Source organism: Mus caroli, unplaced genomic scaffold (assembly GCF_978045245.1).
Source record: "Mus caroli unplaced genomic scaffold, Mus_caroli_1 scaffold_19, whole genome shotgun sequence".
NCBI lineage: Eukaryota > Metazoa > Chordata > Mammalia > Rodentia > Muridae > Mus > Mus caroli.
In genome coordinates this window covers 29,816,085-29,835,880 of record NW_028227274.1, presented here as the reverse complement: position 1 = coordinate 29,835,880, position 19,796 = coordinate 29,816,085, and the positions used below count along the sequence as shown (strand labels likewise).

At 48.0% G+C, this 19,796-nt stretch overlaps 1 protein-coding gene across 5 annotated transcripts in view; it reads right to left on the bottom strand.

The window, feature by feature from the left end:
* The window catches only part of Bin1 (bridging integrator 1), a 59,027-nt gene that overhangs the window by 23,412 nt on the left and 15,819 nt on the right, over nt 1-19,796 (bottom strand). For all 5 annotated transcript variants that reach the window (XM_021150348.3, XM_029472070.2, XM_029472071.2 and 2 more), the window contains exon 2: nt 6,169-6,249. In XM_021150348.3, coding sequence (XP_021006007.1) covers nt 6,169-6,249 — 81 coding nt within the window. The remainder of the gene's footprint in view (nt 1-6,168; nt 6,250-19,796) is intronic.

The window sequence follows — 19,796 nt, the reverse complement described above, 5'->3', positions numbered from 1 at the left end:
TCTTCACTCTTGCCAACAGCCACCAACCTGTGTTTTCCCTACAAGGTGGGACCTCAGAGAGTTAGCAGCTGTGGCCCTCTGGCCATTGTTCCTGTCATTGTTACTCTCTTCATTGGGAGCCCCACAGCCTCACTTGTCAGCCACCGCTCAGTAGTGTTAGAATGGCTAGAAGACAGACCCCTGCACAGTGATGCCACATTGTATGTATGTATGTATGTATGTATGTATGTATGTATGTGATACCATATAGAGTACACAAACACAGCAGTTCCGATCTCGGATGACAGTGAACATGTGACAAATGAGCACAGAAGCATGTCCAGGTGGGTTCAAGGCCCATCAGGCACCTTGTTCTGCAATTTTAGGTAGCACCTAGGAACAGAGACTCTCACAGTGCCAAAGTAAGGACACAGTGCTCCTGTGAGTCTTCACGGGGACTATGGTGCTGATGGATAGAAGGTGGCAGACTCCAAGAAGAAGAAAAGCCCAGAGTTAGCGGAGAACAGAAGTATAGAGATACTGCCAAGAACTCCAGGGGCCTCCAGCCCAGGTGAGAGAGATAGTGGGAAAGGCTGTAGAGGAGTTGGCCGACTAGAGGCTTTCTGAGCTAGCAGAGTAGCAGAACCCCAGAGGCAGCAGAGAGGATGGTACCATGGGCTAAACCTCACGTCCCTATGATATAGAAATGGACCAGGAATGCTGAGACCAGGGTACAGGGCGGGTTACAACAGGAGAGAGTCCTCAGACTATCCAAAGTGCGAAGCAGAAGGAAGGAACAAACAAGTTTGAGGGTCATGCAATAAGCAAGTCAGTATACTTCCCTGAGCCTCAAGAATACAAAACAAGTAATGACCCTGCTTGGAGTACCACAAGTGCTTGGGAACAGCTCAGATGAGACACCAGGCCCCAGAGCTGTGAAGTCAGGAGGTGGGTTTCATACTGGGAAGGGTTATGCAGCTGAGGCTGGTCTGTTTTGGCCCCTCCCACTCTGGAGGAGAGGGATGGAGATATGTATGGCACAGGAGACCTAGAGGGTGCAGCACTCCAGCCTGAAGATGATCTCTGCCCATACTGGTCCACCTCCAGGAAGGCCATTCAGGGACTGGCCGCTTTCCTGGCCCAACCCAGCATGCTCTTACCTCTACTGCCTATCCCTCTTCCTCGTCTGGGACCTGCATGTCTCCCTGGTGCCCACAGCCCTGTGTACCATCTTCTTACCATTACTACCACCACTTGACAAAGATGCTGTGAGATCAGCAACATACTGAGCATCATACAAAGCCTGGGAGATTCAGGGAACACCTCCAAGCAGAGGGAGGGCTCGGGCTAGTTGGGTAACTGCTAACAGTGTCTCTGGAGAAGCTCCTGAACTGTGCAGAACTATAAGCTCCCTCCCCAAGGTTATATAAACAGTAACAATTGCTGGGGGGCGGGGGGGAGATGCTCCAGCCAGCCACACTGCCTGCAAATCAGGAAATGCTAGGGGTTCAGCTTTGGTGAGTCATTACCCATGCTGGGTGGGCTTCTCAGTACACAGCTGCCTTTGACTCACCCGTGTGCGCTCCAACAAACTCACTAGTTCACTACGCTTGACTTGGGTGGAATCCAAGTTTTGTCGTCTGCACTCTGCTTCACAGCCGAGGACACTAGCCCCAGTGGTTTAAGAAAAACACGCAAAATAAACCAGAGAGGGTGAAAGGATCAAAATCTCTCTCTAAAACTCTCTCCGTCCCCCTAGAGAATAGCTGTGCTTTGAGAAACACTGGAGGCCCATCCTGGAGCCCTGTCAGACACCCACACCCACAGATGCACAAGCCCGTTATATGAAATGCCAAAGAATCCGCATGTGTCCTCCTGTGTAGTGTACGCCACCTATCTATACATTATTCATAATGCAAATGGCACGTGAACAGCACACTGCATTGCTTTTGTTTATATAATCTTGTTTGTTGTTGTTGTTTCTAGGAACATCTTCACTCTGCAGTTAGTTAGATCCGCAGATGAGCATCATGCAGATAAGGGAGGCTGACCACCTGGCATGTAGCCCTGGCCAGATATAATTCTGAAGACCCAAGTTCAAGGCTCACTGGGAACAAATTAAATGAGGAAACAAAAGCCTGACCTAGAAGTGTTCCAAGACAGGATGTGAGGCTTGCGGCACTGGACAGTTAGAATCCTGGTACTCCAAGTGTCCCCACTTTAACACCTTAAATCCTTCACTGTTAGGGATGAGGGTTAAAGTGTGCTCTTGAGGTGATGCTGTTCCATTACGCAGTGCCATAGAACCTTCCAGACCCAGCTTCTCTTTCTGTTAAGCATCCCTCACCCCAGCCATACCTTCAGCCCCCTTCCTATCTCTTCCAAAGCATGTGCCTACCCTGTACCAAAGCAAGAGTCTCCCCTTGGGCTATGCATTTACTCAACAGCTACAGGCTGTACCAAGGCTCCTTGTGCCTCCCAGACACTGAGCTGTGAGCAAGGGACTACCCAGAACGGCCTTCCTTGGTACCTAAATAGGATAGCTGGGCAGTAACTCTCTAGAAGTTCCTGCGTTCCAGTGCCATTAGAGTCCAGCTAGAGAAAATGTTCTAGGCCATTGCTCAGCTGGGCCCATGAGTGTTAGTAAGGGTCTAACACAGAGCCAGAGGAGGCCAAGTCCAGCCAGCCTCCACACACCCCTGTTAGGCATTCCTCTACTCAGGTCCACCCTAAGCCTGCAGACTCGGACTCCCAGCTCCTAGTGGTTCTAGGGACAGTTGACTTCAGCTCCAACTCTCGCTGCTAGCCATTCAGTGCCAGGGACAGGATTTTACTCTAAGTAGCCAAGAGTAGGGCTTTCACACCTCAGTGAGCCTTAGGACCCAGCAGTCTAGAGCAGCCCTATAAGTAAGAGCTCAACCAACCTGGAATCCCATGATAGTTTCTAGAGGGTTGAATGGGGTATGCAGTACTGGAGGCTGAAAGCACATAGTCTCCCTAGGATACATATTAGGACACACTTGAAACTATCTTGCGTAACTCTGAATAAAGTAATCCCTACAAGATCTTTTTTATTAATCATTCCATTCATTTACATCTCAAAGGATATCCTACTTCCCGGTTACCCCTCCACAACCCCCCCATCCCACATCCATCCTCTCTCCCCTCCCCTTTGCTTCCATGAGGGTGCTCCCCTACCCACCCACCCTCTCCTGCCCCACTGCTCCAGCATCCCTCTACACTGGGGCATCAAACCCCACAGGACCAAGGGCCTCCCTCCCCTCCCGTTGCTGTCAGGCAAGGCCATCCTCTGCTACCTATGTATCTGGAGCCATGGATCCCTCCCTGTACACTCCTTGGTTGGTGGTCTAGTCTCTGGGAGCACTGGGTGGTCTGGCCAGCTAATGTTGTTCTTCCTATGGGGTTGCAATCCCCCTCCACTCCTCCAGTCCTTCTGCCAGTTCTCCCACGGGGTCCCTGAGCTCAGTCTGATGGCTGGCTCTAAGCATCCACATCTGCACTGTCAGTTAAGGAGCCAACCACAAGTCAACTATGATATGAGCCAAGCCTAAGGCAGCGCCTCTATGTTAATGAAACAGCCCTAAGCTGAGAGCCCGGATGGCCCAGATCTCACACCCACTGAAACAATATGGAAAAGCTGAAATTTTGGAGGTGGCCCCAGGATTGTACTGCTGTGCTCCTGAGACGGCAACTTAAGCCTCTGCACTGATCCCAACAGGCAAGGGGACTTTAAGCTTGGCCACCGTGTGACTCTGGCTCCAGTTTCCTACACCTTTGCTGCACCCATCAGCGCTGATCATGGCTCTCAGAGACAATCTGGAACTTCCAACAGCACCACCCTCCCAATCTGACACAGCTGAAGGACCTAACGCCCATGGGTTAAACCTGCTCTAAAATGCCCTCCCTGGAGAGAAATCCCAGTAGAAGCCTGCATATTCTGCCCAACAGTTCACCCCTTGGTCTGTTTAAATGAGACTACCATAATCTCTGTATAGAATTGTAAAGAATCTTTGTGTGAACAAACCAAGCATATTTGGAAGGTAAACCTGAATCTCAACTGCCAAGTACCTCAGAGCCTACCAGCTCTGCCCATTGCGGTCACTCAGGACAAGGCAGAAGTCAAGGGTGAATGTGCTACCTGTGACTGGCACCAACTGGGCCAGAAGAGAGCCATCCACCTGGGTCACCTGAGGGTAAGTAACAGCAGGTCACCTCTGCCACCTCCAGAGGACACAGAAGGAGTCAGAGATCTACTGCCCTGAGACTGAATACATTGTCAGCCTTATACTAACAGAGTTGGGTTCACTACGCTGAAGACTCCATCCAGAGCCACAGGAGAAAGTGGGGCTTCCAATAGCCTGCTCTGATCTCAGCTCTGTAGGCTGGCAGAGGACCCTGCTCACTACAGCTCCTGGATTCTTTCCCTCAAACATAGAGAACAGCCCCCATACCCTTTCCACACCCCACCCCCAGCCCTTTGCCAAGTCATCCCTCATATACACCAGGCTGCTCCAAACCTGTATAACCTCCAAGTGATGCAAAGGACACCCCAAAACAGCAATCACAAAACTACCCCTCACTTAGAAGAGTTCTCTGTTTCTATCACTATCCGTGTGCTGGTGGTTCAATTCCCTGTTCTGGAATACGAGAACTTAGACATCCCAGCAGGCGCCCTCCAGGCCCAGAGCCACGCCTGTAAACACTATGGGAAGAATAGGAAGTGCCACTCTGCTGGCCCAGGCCACATGAACCTCAGCTCCTGTCTCTGTGCTTTCCTGTCCTCCCCCTACCAGCCCAGCCTGCCTTAAAGGGACATGAGCAGTCCCACTCCAAGCTCTCAGCATCCACTCAGGGCTGCGTGAACATAGAGGAAGTGAAACAGCCCAGAGTCCAAACTTCAATCTCCACGCCCCGCTAAACTAGCCATGTGGCTTTAACTGCTCCTCACCACAGGGCTTCCTCTGACAATAAAGAAAATACCAAAAGCTGAGGGTTTAGTTTAGCTCGGTTGGTAGTGTTTGCTATCAAACACAACACCATCCCAAGCACTACATAAACTGTGTGGTAGAACAAGCCTGTAAGGCAGACAAGGCTGCACATGGCCCACAGTGTGTACATAGGTAATAGCAGCCTCCAAAGGGGCCTCAAAGCTGCCCACAGCCTGAAGAAAACAGCTAAGGTGGGGACATGCCTTGCCTCACGAGAGACAGACTCGGAGGCTGAGGCCTCCTAGTTTGTTCAAGCTTCCATTTGGCAGACAAAGAAGCTAAGGCAGAAGATGCCCCCTGTCAGGGGACATACCCACCTCCCATTACTGGCCGAGGGACAAGTAGCCACAGTGGCTCCCACTGCTGCTATCTCTGGCAGGCCAGGTGCCATGTCCTTAAGCACTCTCCTGACATGCTTCCCCATTCTCCCCCGCTGCTCACCAACCGTCTCCCAGCATCCTCTTTGGCCTCCTCAGCATGCTCCAGCTTTCTCCGAGCATGCTGTCACTCCCAGATCCTAGGCCCAAGCTAATGAGACCCTTCCCCTGGGTTCCAGACCAGCTACAGAGGCTTCCATGGGCACCTTCAATGCTATCCAAGGCCCATCATAGACTAGGAGTAGCATGAAGCTGGAGTCTTACAGCCTGGTCCTACCCCATCCTACTTCTAGCAGAGCTCTAACCTCACCTCCCACTCCCTGCCCCTTTCTTTGTGGCCTCAGATTCTCAGGGGTCTATCCTGAAGAAGCCATAGGCTATGGCCTAGCTAGCTCAGCCTCCCTCAGCTGCCTTGCCTTTCACCAACCCTCAACCAGGGGATGGTGAAGGTCATTTGCATTTGGGATGTTCAGGGTTTTCCCTTCGGAAACGTCCTTCCTTGTATCTAACTGTTTCCTCCACACTGTCTACATAATTAAGCCTAGGATGTATCCTGGTAAGGATGCCCTAAGAGTGTTTCCGGGCTTTAAAGTCAGACAAGTTGGATCTGGATCTACTTCCAAAGCTGGATGGCCTTGAATAATTGGCCCTACATCTCTGAGATTTGCTGCTTGATCTATGAAAGGGTCCTCCACAACCTCGCCGACCCACACCATTCCCTCCTCTGAGCTTTCCTACTCCACAAAGATGGTCCTCACCATCTCCTACCTGGCAAACGCTGTTACACCTCCATAAACACTCACCAGCTGCTTATTGAAGTTCTGGACACACTGCTCAAACTGCTCGTCCTTCGTCTCGTCCGCCTTCCCCAGTTTCTGCAGGACCTGCCGCACAGAGAGAAGGGGCATCATCAGTTTGAGAAGCCAGGGGCCGGAACAAGGGTGCGCAGTCAGGAAAGACTGAGGCCCGAAGATCATGAGGACTAACAACACAGTGTGGGCAGAAGACCAAATGGAAGGTAACCAGGCCAAGAGGGCTTTTTCATCACAGGTGGAAAAATGGGTGCCATTATCAAGAGAATAGGTCAGTTCTTACAAGTGACTTACTTGGGCGGTGCCATTTCTTGTATAAAACTGAGTAGTATTCCATAGTGATGCACACACCCTCCCTTGTACATATTAACTTGGATAAGCATTTCTCCAACTATCTGCCAAAGGCCGATACAGTAAAGACCTGGTTACAAGACTTGGTGCCACTGGGATATGGAAGGACATGGGAGTGAGTTAAGTCATTGAGGACAGGCCCTTGAAGAGACTCCTGGGGCTCCATCCCCTTCTCCTTCTCTCATTCGCTTCCTGTCTGCTATAAGAGAAGGAACTTCTCCAACCGTGTGCACATCCCAGAAATGACAGGCTGGCTCACACTGAGCCCAAAGCAATGAGCAAAACCAACTGAAGATTTTAACTTCTAACTTGGGCACCAAACAGACCTATCCTCTTTTGTTCTGATTTGGTTTTGTGTTTTGTTCTGTTTTGTTTTTTTTAAGGGGCTGCCTTTTTTAAAATTGGAAAACAATATAATACAGTATATTATAATCAGTCTTTTTCCCTCTTCCAACTCCTCCCAGAACCTCCCACCTTCCTACCCACTCAATTTCACACATTCTTTTTCTGCCTTTCAAAAACAAACAAATAAAGCCAAGAAATACATATGCATACACACAAATCAGTAATCGAAATATACAATCAAAGACCAATAAGACAAAAAATTAAAAATCCAAACAAAACAATATGGGACAAAAGGACCACTGAGTTTGCTTTCTGTTGGCCACCTACGGCTGGGCATGGAGCCTGCCCTGAAGTATAGTTAGTATTCCCAGTGAGACGCCATTGGAGAAAAGGAACTTCTCCTTTGCAAATGGATACCAATTGCAGAGAGCTTCTTGTTGGGAGTGGGAGCCCCTGGCCAGCTCTCCTTCTCAGCACTGAGACCCCTTCTGGCTTAAACCTGTGCAAGGCCTTTGCATGCTGCCACAGTACTGAGGGGTTCCTCTGTGCATCAGACTTGTGGTGTCTAAGATCTCTATTTTGGTAGAGTCCTCCATCACCTCTGGCTCTTACAATCTCTCTGCCTCCTGTTCCCAAAAGATCCCTGAGCCCTGAGAGAGAGGTTGATGGAGACTTCCCATTGAGGGCTGAGTGCTCCAGAGTCTCTCCCTCTCTGCACACTGTTCAGCTGTGGGTCTCTGTGTTAGCTCCCATCTCTGATGATGGCTGAGCAAAGCAACTGACCTATGACTATTACAGAATGTCATTAGGCCTCATTTTATTGCTACATTCTTTTACTAGACTAGTAGTGATGGATTTATCCCCCTGGGCCCATGGTTCATAAGAGAAATTTGTTGGTAATTTTCTTTTTCTTTATTGAGTCTTTGGCTTAGGTATCAGGATAATTGTGATCTCATAAGAAGAATTAGGGAATGCTCCTTCTGTTTCTACATTGTGGAATGAATGGTTTGAGGTATACTGATGTTAATTCTTCTTTGGAGGTCTGATAGAATTCTATGCTGAGTCCATTCTTGCCCTGGGCTTCTTTTTCTTTTTTTTTTTTTTTTTTTTTTTGGTTTTTCGAGACAGGGTTTCTCTGTATAGCCCTGGCTGTCCTGGAACTCACTTTGTAGACCAGGCTGGCCTCGAACTCAGAAATCCGCCTGCCTCTGCCTCCCGAGTGCTGGGATTAAAGGCGTGCGCCACCACGCCCGGCTTCCTGGGCTTCTTTTTCATTGGGACTATTTTAATTACAACTTCTCTTTCACTGGGGCTGATGAGTCTATTTAAATTGCTTATCTGGTCTTCATTTAACTTCAGTGGGTCATATATATCAAGGAGTTTATTCATTTCCTTTAGGTTTTTCAGTTTGATGGGGTACAGATACTTGAAGTTTGTCCTTATGAGTCACTGTCTGGATTTCTTTGGTGTCTGTTGTTATGCTCCCTTCTCATCTCTAATTTGTCAGTCTTCTCTCTCCACCTTTTAGTTAATTTAAATAAGCATCTATCAATCTTATTGATGCTCTCGAAGAACCAACTCATTTCATTGATTCTTCATATTGATTTTATTTGTTTCCATTTTATTGATCTTTATCCCTGAGTTTGATTATTTCTTGCCATTTAATCCATTGAGAGGATAAGTTCTTCTTTTTGTTCTAGATCTTTCAGGTGTATTTTTAAGATGTTAATATGGGGTCTCTCTCATATGTGTGTGTGTGTGTGTGTGTGTGTGTGTGTGTCTGCTATAAACGTCATGCTATAAACCTGCCTCTTAGAACCTGCCTTCACTGTGTCCCATAGTTTTAGGGCATGTTCTATTTTCATGCTCATTTAATTCTAAAATATATTTTGATCTCCTCCTTAATTTCTGTCTTGACTCATTTTTTCATTTAGTAGAGTTGTTCAATGTCCATGAGTTTGTAAGCTTTCCATTGTTTTTCTTGTTACTGATACTCAGCTTTCTTTATTCTGCGGTGATTGAATAGAATGCCTGGTGCTTTTTAAATCTTCTTGTATCTGTTGAGACTTGCTTTGTGTCCAAGTATGTGGTCAATTTTGGACAAAGTTCCATGAGGTTCAGAGAAGAAAATTTTGGGGGGCTTGGGTGAAATGTTCTGTAAATATCTGTTAAGTCCCTTCAGTGTATAAGGTCTATTAGCTCCAGTATTTCTCTGTTTAGTGTCTGTCTGGTCGACCTGTCTATTGGTAAGAGTGGGATACTGAAGTCACTCACTATCACTGTGCGAGAGTCAATATTTGATTTTAGCTGTTGTAGTGTTTCTTTTAATGAGTTTGCATGCCCTTGTATTTGATGTACAAATGTTTAGGATTGCACTATCCTCTTGGTGGATGTTTTGTTTGATGAGTATGTAGTATCCTTCCCTATCTCCTCTGATCAGTTTTGGTTTAAAGTCTGATTTGTAAGATATTAAAATGGCTAGATATATTTGCTTCATAGACTCATTTGCTTGGAATAACATTTTTTTTCTTTTACCATGAGATAATGGTTACATGTATTTCTCAGATGCAGCAGAAAGGTGGATCTTCCTTTACTAATCCGATCTGTTAATCTGTGTCTTACTGGGGAATTTAATGGTTAATACTGAGAGTTACTGTATTAGTCAGGGTTCTCTTGACTCACAGAACTTATGAAATGAGTCTATATATAAAGAGAATTTATTGGAATGACTTACAGGCTGCAGTCCAACTAACTTAACAATGGCCAGCTGTGAATGGGAAGTCCAAGAGTCTAGTAGTTGCTCAGTCCCATGAGGCTGGGTGTTTCAGTTGGCCTTCTGTATAAGCTGGAACCCTGAAGAAGCCAGCTCCAACAGTTGTGCTGGCAAGTTAAGTGCAAGCAGAAAAGAAGAACAAACCCTTCCTTGTTCCATTGTCCTTATGTAGACCTCCAGCAGAAGGATTAGCCCAGACACAGATTAACAGATTGGATTAGAAAGCCAGATCCATCTTTCTGCTGCATTCGAGAAACATACCTCACGTTATCTCAAGGTAAAAGGATGGGAAAAGTTATTAAAGGTGTGCCTCGAGATCTAGATTAAAGGCATGTGGTTTCCAGTCTCAAGATCTGGGTCACATGTGTGTGTTCCATTTCTGGATTGTAGTTCATTCCAGATAGTCAAGTTAACAACCAAGAATAGCCATCACAGTTACCAGTGAACAGTGTTTAGTGATTCTGTTAGTTTGTTGTTATGGTATGGGTTTTTCTCCCTCTTGAATTGTTCTGGTACTATTTAGTCCCTGTAACTCCTTGGGTGTAGTTCGCCTCTTCAGACTGAAGTTTTTCTTCTAGTACCTTCTATAGAATTGGATTGGTAGATAGAAAATATATAAATAGGTTTTATCATGGAATGTTTTTCTTTCTCCATCAATTATAATCAATAGTTTTGCTGGGTATAATAGTCTGGGTTAGCATTTGTGGTCTCTCAGACTTTGTAGAACACCAGCCTGGTCATTCTGGCTTTCAGAGTCTCCACTGAGAGACCAGGTGTTATTCTAATGGGCCTTCCTTTATGTTATTTCATCTTCACTTGCAGCTTTTAATATCCTTTCTGTGTTCTATATGTTTAGTGTTTTGATTATTATGGGTAGGAATATTTTTTCTGGTCCTGTCTATTTGGTGTTCTGTATGCTTCTTGGGTCTTGATAAGTACTTCCTTCTTTAGGTTGAGGAAATTTTCCTCTATGATTTTGTTGGAAATATTTTCTGTGTCTCTGACCTGAGTTTCTTCTCCTTTCTATATCCCTATCATACTTAGATTTGATCTTTCCATAGTGTCCCTGGATGTTTTGTGCCTGGGAGATTTTTTACATTCAGCATTTTTTGACTTAAGTATCTATTTTTTTCCTACCTTGTCTTCAATGCCTGAGGTTGTCTTTTCCATCTCTTGTATTCTGTTGGTGAGGCTTACCTCTGAGGTTTTCGTTTGACATTATAAATTAATTTCCTATTTTGTTTCCATCTTGTTTTGTTGTTGGTGTTGGTGGTGGTGGTGGTAGTGGGTTTTTTAGTGATTCTATTTCTACATTCATGTCTTTAACTGTTTTTAATAGTTCTTTCAACTATTTCTTTATGTTCATGGGATTTATTCATAGCCTCTTTAATATCCTTGAACATATTCATAACTGCTGTTCTGGGGTCCTTGATTTGTGCTTTAACTATACTTGCATGTCTCAAGGCCCACTGTAATAGGCCCTTGGTTCTGGTGAAGGTATGCTGTCATGGCTATTCATGCTGTGTTTTTGCACTGGAGTCTAGGCATCTGAAGTTATGATGATAGGGGTGTTTCTAGGTGTCAATATATTTAGCCTTATCTTTGTTGGTTAGGTGTTTTGTTCTTTGGTTTCTGTTGCCCTCTCTAGATCCTAAGTAAATGTGGCTTCAGGGACCCTGGTAGTGGGTGGCAGAAAGAAATGGGGTGGACTAGGAGGAAAGGCTGGCCGGGGCTATGTGAAAGACCTAGGGAGATTTGGTCCACACCAAGAGGTGAGTCCCCAGGGAGTAGAGACTTGGTGAGAGGAAGTGCTCCTGCAAGTAAGCTATAGTAGAACAAAGAATAAGCCTGGTAAGACAGGGATAAAGGGGGATTCTGGATCAGTACCAAGAGATGGCATCTCCAGTGAACAGAGTTGGGATGGGAGGAGGGGCTCCTGAAAGCAGGCTGCTACAGGAAGGACTTAGAGTAAGTCTGGACAGAACACAGTGGAAGACCAGAAGGATAGTGAAAATGGCCTACCCACGTGCTCAGTGTGGCCACTATGGGGCCCTGGCAGCACTGAGGGTGTTTCTGGGTATCTGTGGCTGACACAAAGGAATGTAGATAGGCTAGAAGGGATGGCTGGGAGGGTTCAGGGGAAAGAGCTAACCAAGAGACAGAATCTCCAGGAAACGGAGGTAGGGTGGGGAAAAGGGTATTTGCAAGCAGGCAGTTACAGAACTAAGGGGACGACTCGTTTTCCTTATTTTTAGGTCATCTGAAGTATTTTTTACAGTGACAGCAAACTGCCTAAAATACTTTTCTTCCTCCCTTCTTTCTTTTATGTGGGTGCTGGGGATGTGAACTCAGACCCTTGTGGCTACACAGCATGCACTTCAGCAATTGTGCCCAACTCCAAAGCATTCTCTTTATAAATTATCCTGCCTGTATTATACCACCAAGAAATAGACGAAGACAGTGAGACCGGAGCAGCCAGGACTCCTCCTCACCTTCTATCCACAGCTCTATTAACAACCAAGAAGGGAGTTTCCAACGGGCTGTCATGATGTCACCAAGAAGAAAGCTTCAGAAACAGCCTCAGAGACCAAACACCCCTCCCCACTGATCTCACTGCACTGCTAGGAGCCCCACCCACTCAACGTGGGCTGAGCAGGAAAGGGGCCAAACAGGGTGTCCTCACATACTCAGAGGATTCTGCTGCCTCGGCCAAGGCCCGTGACACTGCAGGGAAGCCCAGAGTAAACACAGAACAGACCACAGACCGGAGAGGGTTAGCAAGGGCTGCTAGACCTGGCTGAAGTCACTTATCATCAGCTTCCTACTTGAGTAGACCATTAGAGTGACATAGGTATAGCCACTGTTTCTTCCTTCATAGCCTATATTCTCACACACACACACACACACACACACCTCTTCCCACAGACAGGGTCATCCCTCTCATTGGAGTCTCTTGTGCTGAGCTCACAGACACAGAGAAATGGGGAAGCAGGGGCCCTCAGTATCTGGAGCAGCCTGGACCAGGAGAAGCTGAAGAGCACAGACATTACACTAAGGTTTGAAGGATGAGAAGGGTGGAGTGATGGTGGCTGCAGTGGTACCCAGGTATCCCGAGTTATAGACAGAACTGGAAAGGCAGAGAGAAAGAGAGAGATCCCAGAAGCATCAGACTGACATGTGAGAGGCTGGGGAATTGACTCATTGGGTAAGCCATTTGCTCTGCAAGGCATATAGAGCTGACCTTATGCCACGTTTGGATGCCAGACTACCCCCTCAAGCTTCCATGGATTTTCCCCTATCTAACCATATCCCCTATCTAACCATAGATTAGTGGCATCACAGACACTGGGTTTTACATAGCTTCCAGAGGTCTGACCTCAGGTCACCTGCTTGAGTAGTGAGCCACCTCCCTAGCCCCATCTTTCTAGTCTTTCATGAGCTGTCTATTTGTATTGTCATGTGTTCCTGGTTCAACTCCTTGTTGTAGGACACACCTGGAAATCCCAGTGGATGTCATGTAGATTCTAATTCACACACATGACAAAAGGAAACCCCAGTCACTTACAGCTCCACACACTCACCCTGCATGTGGCACTTAGTAAGGAACAAAGAGGAGCTTTCACATGGGACAAAGGATAAGACTCAGACTGGCCACACCTCCACGTGTATGTGCTTGCCAGCACAGGAGGTCACTAAACAGGCCCAGAGCCAGCAGTCCAGGAAGCCTTATCAGTGCCACTCAATGTCACCTCCTATCAGGGTTTCCTCTCCTCACATCCTCAGCCCTTGGCCAGATGTGAGTGGAGCTGAAGTGTCTGTCAACGGCTGCCGGAACACCTCAGCGATGGCTCCAGGCCTCCTTCCACAAACATCCAGCTGTACCGCCCCTCTGCAGCAGCAAAAGGAGACGGCCCACTTTCCCTGGGAGGGCTGAGAGGAGCTGTTGGGCAAAGGCCAGTGACTGCTAGAGCCACCTGTGCCTCTGGGAAGGAAGGAAGTCCTCTCTAAGTCCCCCAGTGCCTAGTGTGGCTTTCCTCTTGGCCTAGAATAAGAACAGAGGCTCTGGGCTCAGCATTCTCCTTGAGTGTATGAGACACCCTGCCAAACCCTCCAGCAACTCCATAACAGCCTCTCTCTCTTCCTCTTATTCTTCCTCTCTCTCCCTCTGTGGGTGTGTGTGTGTGTCTGTCTGTCTGTCTGACTGTCTCTCTCTCTCCCTCCCTCTCTCCCTGTGTGCTTGTGTCTGTCTGTCTGTCTGTATGTATGTATGTATGTATGTATGTATGTATGTATGTATGTCTCTCTCCTTCCCTCCCTCACTTCCCCCCTCTCTCTCCTCTCCCTCTACCTCTGTGGGTGTGTGTCTGTCTGTCTGTCTGTCTGATTGTCTCCCTCTCCCTCCATCTCTCCTTGTGCACTTGTGTCTGTCTGTCTGTCTGTATGTCTCTCTCCCTCCCTCCCTCTCTCACTTCCTCTCCCCCCGCCATGGGTGTGTGTCTGTCTGTCTGCCTGCCTGACTATCTCTCTCTCTCCCTCCCTCTCTCCCTGTGTGCTTGTGTCTGTCTGTCTATCTGTATGTATGTATGTATGTATGTATGTATGTATGCATTATGTATGTGTGTCTCTGTGTGTGTGTGTCTGTCTGTCTGTCTGACTGTCTGACTGTCTCTCTCTCTTTCACACAAACACATACAGAGAGAGAGAGAGAGAGAGAGAGAATGAGAGTCTAGTGGTAGAAGATAGGCAGGAATAAGTACTTTTCCAGAACCCAGGGTCAAATCCAGGAGCCCAGGAGGAAAGCTAAAGTGAAACGGCAAACCCAAGCCAGGCAGGAAAGCTGATGGACTCTGTGTCCCACCTGCTGTAGGAAGCAGAGACTGAACTCCACCCACCACTCACTCCATTTTGCCAACACTGGCAAACCTACTCACAGACATGAGCGCATGCACTCGTCAGCCTCCCTTCCGGGACCCATTGCTGAAACCCTCAAAAGAGTCCCCAGGTCTTCACCTTCCTCATCATCTTCTCCCGGCGGCCCGCTGTAGCTTCAGCAAGACACTGTCTCCGAGTGAATTTCATCCAGGCAGTAGGGCGCCTCCCCCACCCTCCCCACTGAACTTCTTCACACAGCAGAGGCTGTGGTTGGGGACCTCAGAGACAGGATGCACGCTCTAACGCCCTCACAAACTCACACTGGGGCAGACAGGAAGGCAGGCAGAAGGCCCTGTGAGAAATCAGACAGGTTTCTCCCACGGGAAGCAAAAATGAGCAAAGGACTCCAGAATCAGGCCAAAGGTCTGTCCATCTGTCCAGGTACCCCTGAGTTTTACACTGATTCCCTGATTCTCCAGGGTATTCCTCTAATGGGTCCCTCCTCACCCTTACACCCCACTCATCCAGAGCTAGGATCAGCCAAGCTAGGTGCTCTGATTCAGAGCTAGGAAGGGCTGCCCCTGGATCCCCTGCTCCAGACTTAAACGGCCTCCCAGGTTGGCAAAGGCAGATTGGTCAGCTGCAAGCCTTATAGGGAAATACAGGGATATGAAAAGATAGACCAAGGGATGTGGGAGTGGCCAGAGGTGGGTACCTAGGAGGAGAAGCGGTGCAGGACCCTCCCACCTCTCCTATTCGGTCCCAAAGGGCTCTCTTGTGTCAAGCCCTCAGAGGGGATAGCAGTGACAAAGGGGAGCAGTGACAGTTTCCATGGGATTTATTCTCTATTCCAAGGACCCTCAGCGCCAAAGTTCCTTTCCAGCCTGTCTCTTACACCCATACCCTTCTGGCTCTGCACTAGAGATGAGGGGTTCGTCTCTCCATCTCTGCTAGGACACTGGAGCCACCTGTGCTGGCTCTCACAAGGACCGGGTGAAAATATGGGCAGCCACCAAGCATCCAGGCTCCTGAGAGTGAGAAGGCAGAACGTCTGAAGAGGGGAATCAAGGCCCCTGCTTCACACCAGCCTCCACAGGTCCCCCCTCAAAGTCTCATTCTGAAAGACTAGAGCTTGTAAAATGATGACCATGTAACACAACACTCCACTGTACGCTCTCCTCCTCCATACCCACTAGGCAACTCTTGCCATCTGCCACCTTTGACCTTTTTCTTGTGTTGTTTGTTGGCCTGTTTGTTTGTTGTTTGTTTTGAGACAGTGTCTCATGAAGCCCAGGCTAGCCTCAAACTCACTATGTAACCAAGAGTAATTTTGAACCTCTGATCTTCCTACCTCTACCTCCCAAGTGCTAAGATTACAGCTGTGGCCAATTCACCCCGTTTTATGGAAACAAACACAAGTTCAGATCCACAGCAACCACATAGAAAAGTAGAGTGTAAAAGAACATGTCTGTGATTCCAGCACTGGGGAGGCAGGGACAATGGATTCCTGGAGTTTGCTGGCCAGCTGGAGAGCTGGCATAGCAGAATCAGTGAGCCCCAGGTTCAGTGAGTAACCCTGACTAAGCAAATCAGATGGAAGGCAACTGAAAAAATATTGGTGTGGGCCTACATGCACATATGCACATACACCCAAACACATACATACACATGCATGTGGGTACGTGCGCGCACACACAAAGGTTTGCTAATCAAAGGGAAGTATCTCAGAGTTTTTAATGTTGCAATACAATACCATAACCAAAACCAACTTACAGTTGAACTTATTTCAACTATAGTTCCGCGTCACAATCCATCACTGAAGAAAGTCTGGGCAAGAACTCAAGGCAGGAACTAAAGCAGAAGCCATGAAGGAGTGCTGCTTATTGGCTTGTTCCTCGGGGCTTGCTCGGCCTGCTTTCTTATAGCATCTGGGACAACTTGCTCAGGGGTAATACCACCCACAGGGGGCTGGGACCTCCCACACCAATCACCAATCAGAAAATCCTACAGCGTTGCCAGTGTGGTGGGAGCATTTCCTCATTTGAGGTTCCCTCTTTCCAAATAACCCTATCTGGTGTCAGGCTGACATAAAACCAGTCAGCACAGGAAGTCTATGGACCAACTGCATAACTATTAGCCAAGAGCTTGGTGAAGAAAAGGAATTCCAGGCTCCAGCCTATCCTGCTGAATCAGGTGCCCCTCCTCCACGCAGCCCCTCCTCCACCCTGAGTCCTGAGTATCCACAGAAGCCTGTGAAGCCCTTGTACGTGTGGCCCAGCCTCCTCCGTGTGCCCTGGCCTTCTATGAAGAGCCTCCCTGCTTACCTTTGCACGTAGGAAGGCTACTGCCAGGAACTCATTCTTTCATTCTGCATTCACTGTGGCACAAATTTGTTCCTATCATTATTCTTTTTGATACTCAAATGTCCCAAATGTGACCAGTGGGAGCCTCCTGACTTATCCCCATTTATCGTCCTGACCTTCTTTTCTAGCTTTGCAAAATGTTCCAGACTCTTCCTATCCTGCCCTGCCTCCACCCTAGAATCAGTCCTTTCTTCCCAATTAGGTATCACTGCACTGGGAACCCTTGCTCCCAGGCATTTAGCCTTCACTTCATGTCTGAGGTTCCTGAGTATAGCCCTCTGTAGTAGTTAATCCTGTCAACCTGACCAGAGATAGAATAACCTGGAAGAAGAACCTCTGGGTGTGTCTGTGAGAGAGTTTCTAAACTGGGCTCACTGAGGCAGGAACACCCACCCTACATGTGGGCGGCACCATCCCCTAGGCTGGGGTGATGAACTTAAGAGAAAATAAGATAAGCACTGGCATTCATCTCTCCTTGCTTCCTGAGTGCAGATGCCATGGGACCTGCTGCCTCAGGCTCCTGCTATGATGAACGGTATCTCCTCAAACTATAAGGTGAAATAAACCTCTCCTTTCTTAAGCAGTGAAAGAAGAAACTAAACCAAAGATAAAAAAAAGCAAGATGGGGTGGACCAGATAACTTGATGGGGAAAAAACCTCTTGTAGCATTTGTCCATGAACTGGAAAACTGATCCCCAGACCCCATGGTAGAAGGAGAGAAAGACGCACATGCACATATACACACACATACACATGCACATGCACATACACATACACATACACATGCACACGCACACGTACACACACACACACGCACGCACATGCACATACACACACATACACATGCACACGTACACACATGCACATGCACATGCACATACACATACATGCACACACATGTACATACACACACATACACATGCACATACACATGCACATACACATGCACATACACACACATACACATGCACACACACATATACACACACACACATACACACACACACATACATACACATGCACATACACATGCACATACACACACATACACATACACACACACACATACACAAACACACACATACACACACACATGCACACACATGCACACACATACACATACACACACATACACACACACACACACACATACACACACCAATAATTTTTTTTTAAGCAAGAAAAGGGAACCAAAGCAAAAGACACTACTGGCCACATTGCTACACAGAACAGGGCCAGGAGACTGTGGTCTTGAAGCAGTCATGGGTCAGTGCAGCTCAGATCTGTCAATGTGGGAAGACAGACAGACTAGGACCAGCAGTTACTCAGCCCATCTCCTGTTGGGGCTGGGAACAAGCAGCCCCTTCTGCAGGCTTCTCTGGCCAGTGCTTAGTGTGGTTATATTCCAATAGAGATCATTTTCCTCCACACGGGGCTCTGGCTGAGGTATGCTCACAGGCCTGGCCAGACCTTTTTCTTGGTCTAAGCCGCCATCTGAGCCACCTTCAACCGTGGCTTCCACTCTTCTTTTCTAGAACAAGCAGGCTTATAGTAGCCATTTCGTGAGAGAGAAGGCAGAAGCACACCAAGCAGGGTGACCTAGGACTGCAGCTTCATCACCAGGTGGCCCCTGGAGGTGGCTCTTGCCTCATGCGCTGGTGACTGCTTGAGGGGCAGCTTATCATCTCACCAAGCTCTGCCAGTGTCTCCTCAGACCTTGAGTTCAGACACTGAGGTCTGAGCCTTCTGTGGTGATTTATAATGACTATCAAATTGACAGGCTCTAGCATCACCAGCAGCAAGCCTCTGGGTGCATCTGTGAAGGGTTTTCTAGACTGGGCCAATTAAGGTAGGAAGATCCACCTTGAATGCAGGCAGCGCCATTCCGTAAGCTGCAGTCCTGGGGGGACTAAACAGGCCAAGGAGAGCTAAGCTCCAGCATTCCCTTCTCTGCTTCCTGACCTCAGATGCAGCATGACCTGCTGCCTCATGCTATTGAAGTCCTGCCTTTCCCACAATGATGGACCACACAAGCCCTCCCTGCCTGCCTGCCTGCCTACCTTCCTTCCTTCCTTCCTCCCTTCCTTCCTTTCCCCCTTCCTTCCTTCCTTCCTTCAAGTTGCTTTTGTCAGTACATAACAAATGCATGCTCCATTACTTCAGTGTGGCCCCAGCGAAAGCAATTAAGCCTGTAACTGACAGCTTAGGCCTGAGGGGCCCATGCAAACAGAGCTGTTGCTGGGCCTAATCCCCACCTCCAGGAAGGGAGGGAAAGCAACCAAAGAGAAAGGCTTGGGCCCAGGGCCTTACACCTGCCCCAGCTGTGCTCTTAGTAGAGAGAATCAAGTTCCCATGTAGGAGGTCAGTGTCTGAAAGCACATCCAGGATGGAGAAGACCCTGGCCAGGAACAACCCTTGATGCTTCCTGCAGTGCAGTGCCGGCTGGCCAGCCACCAGCTCTGTTTTCCATCTTCAAAGTTAACACAAGTGTCTGTGATGCCAGTCTTAGGAAGAAGCCAGAGACAAAGTTCCATCCATAGAAGACTAGAATGTTCGCCAGCCCTCAGACATTCCCCACTCCCTCTGGATGGACCCAAAGTAATAGAAACCCACAGGGTAGAGTCCACATATTTTCCCCCAAGGTAAAGGGGTCTCCCCCACCCACAGGCTCAGGGATACCCTAAGGCATAGACCTGAACCCTCTCAGCTCAGCTCCTGAATCTCTTTAAGTCACCATCCTTGAGCCTCTGTTTCCCACTCTGTAGTGCTGGGATTACAGGTGTGTGCTGTCAGCCCTGGTTTGTGTGGTGCTAGGGAAAAAAAAAAAAAACCCAAGGGCCTTTGCACAGGCAAATACTCTACCAGCTGAGTCACATCCCCAGGCCTCCAGCAACATTTTCTGTTCTTACCAATGT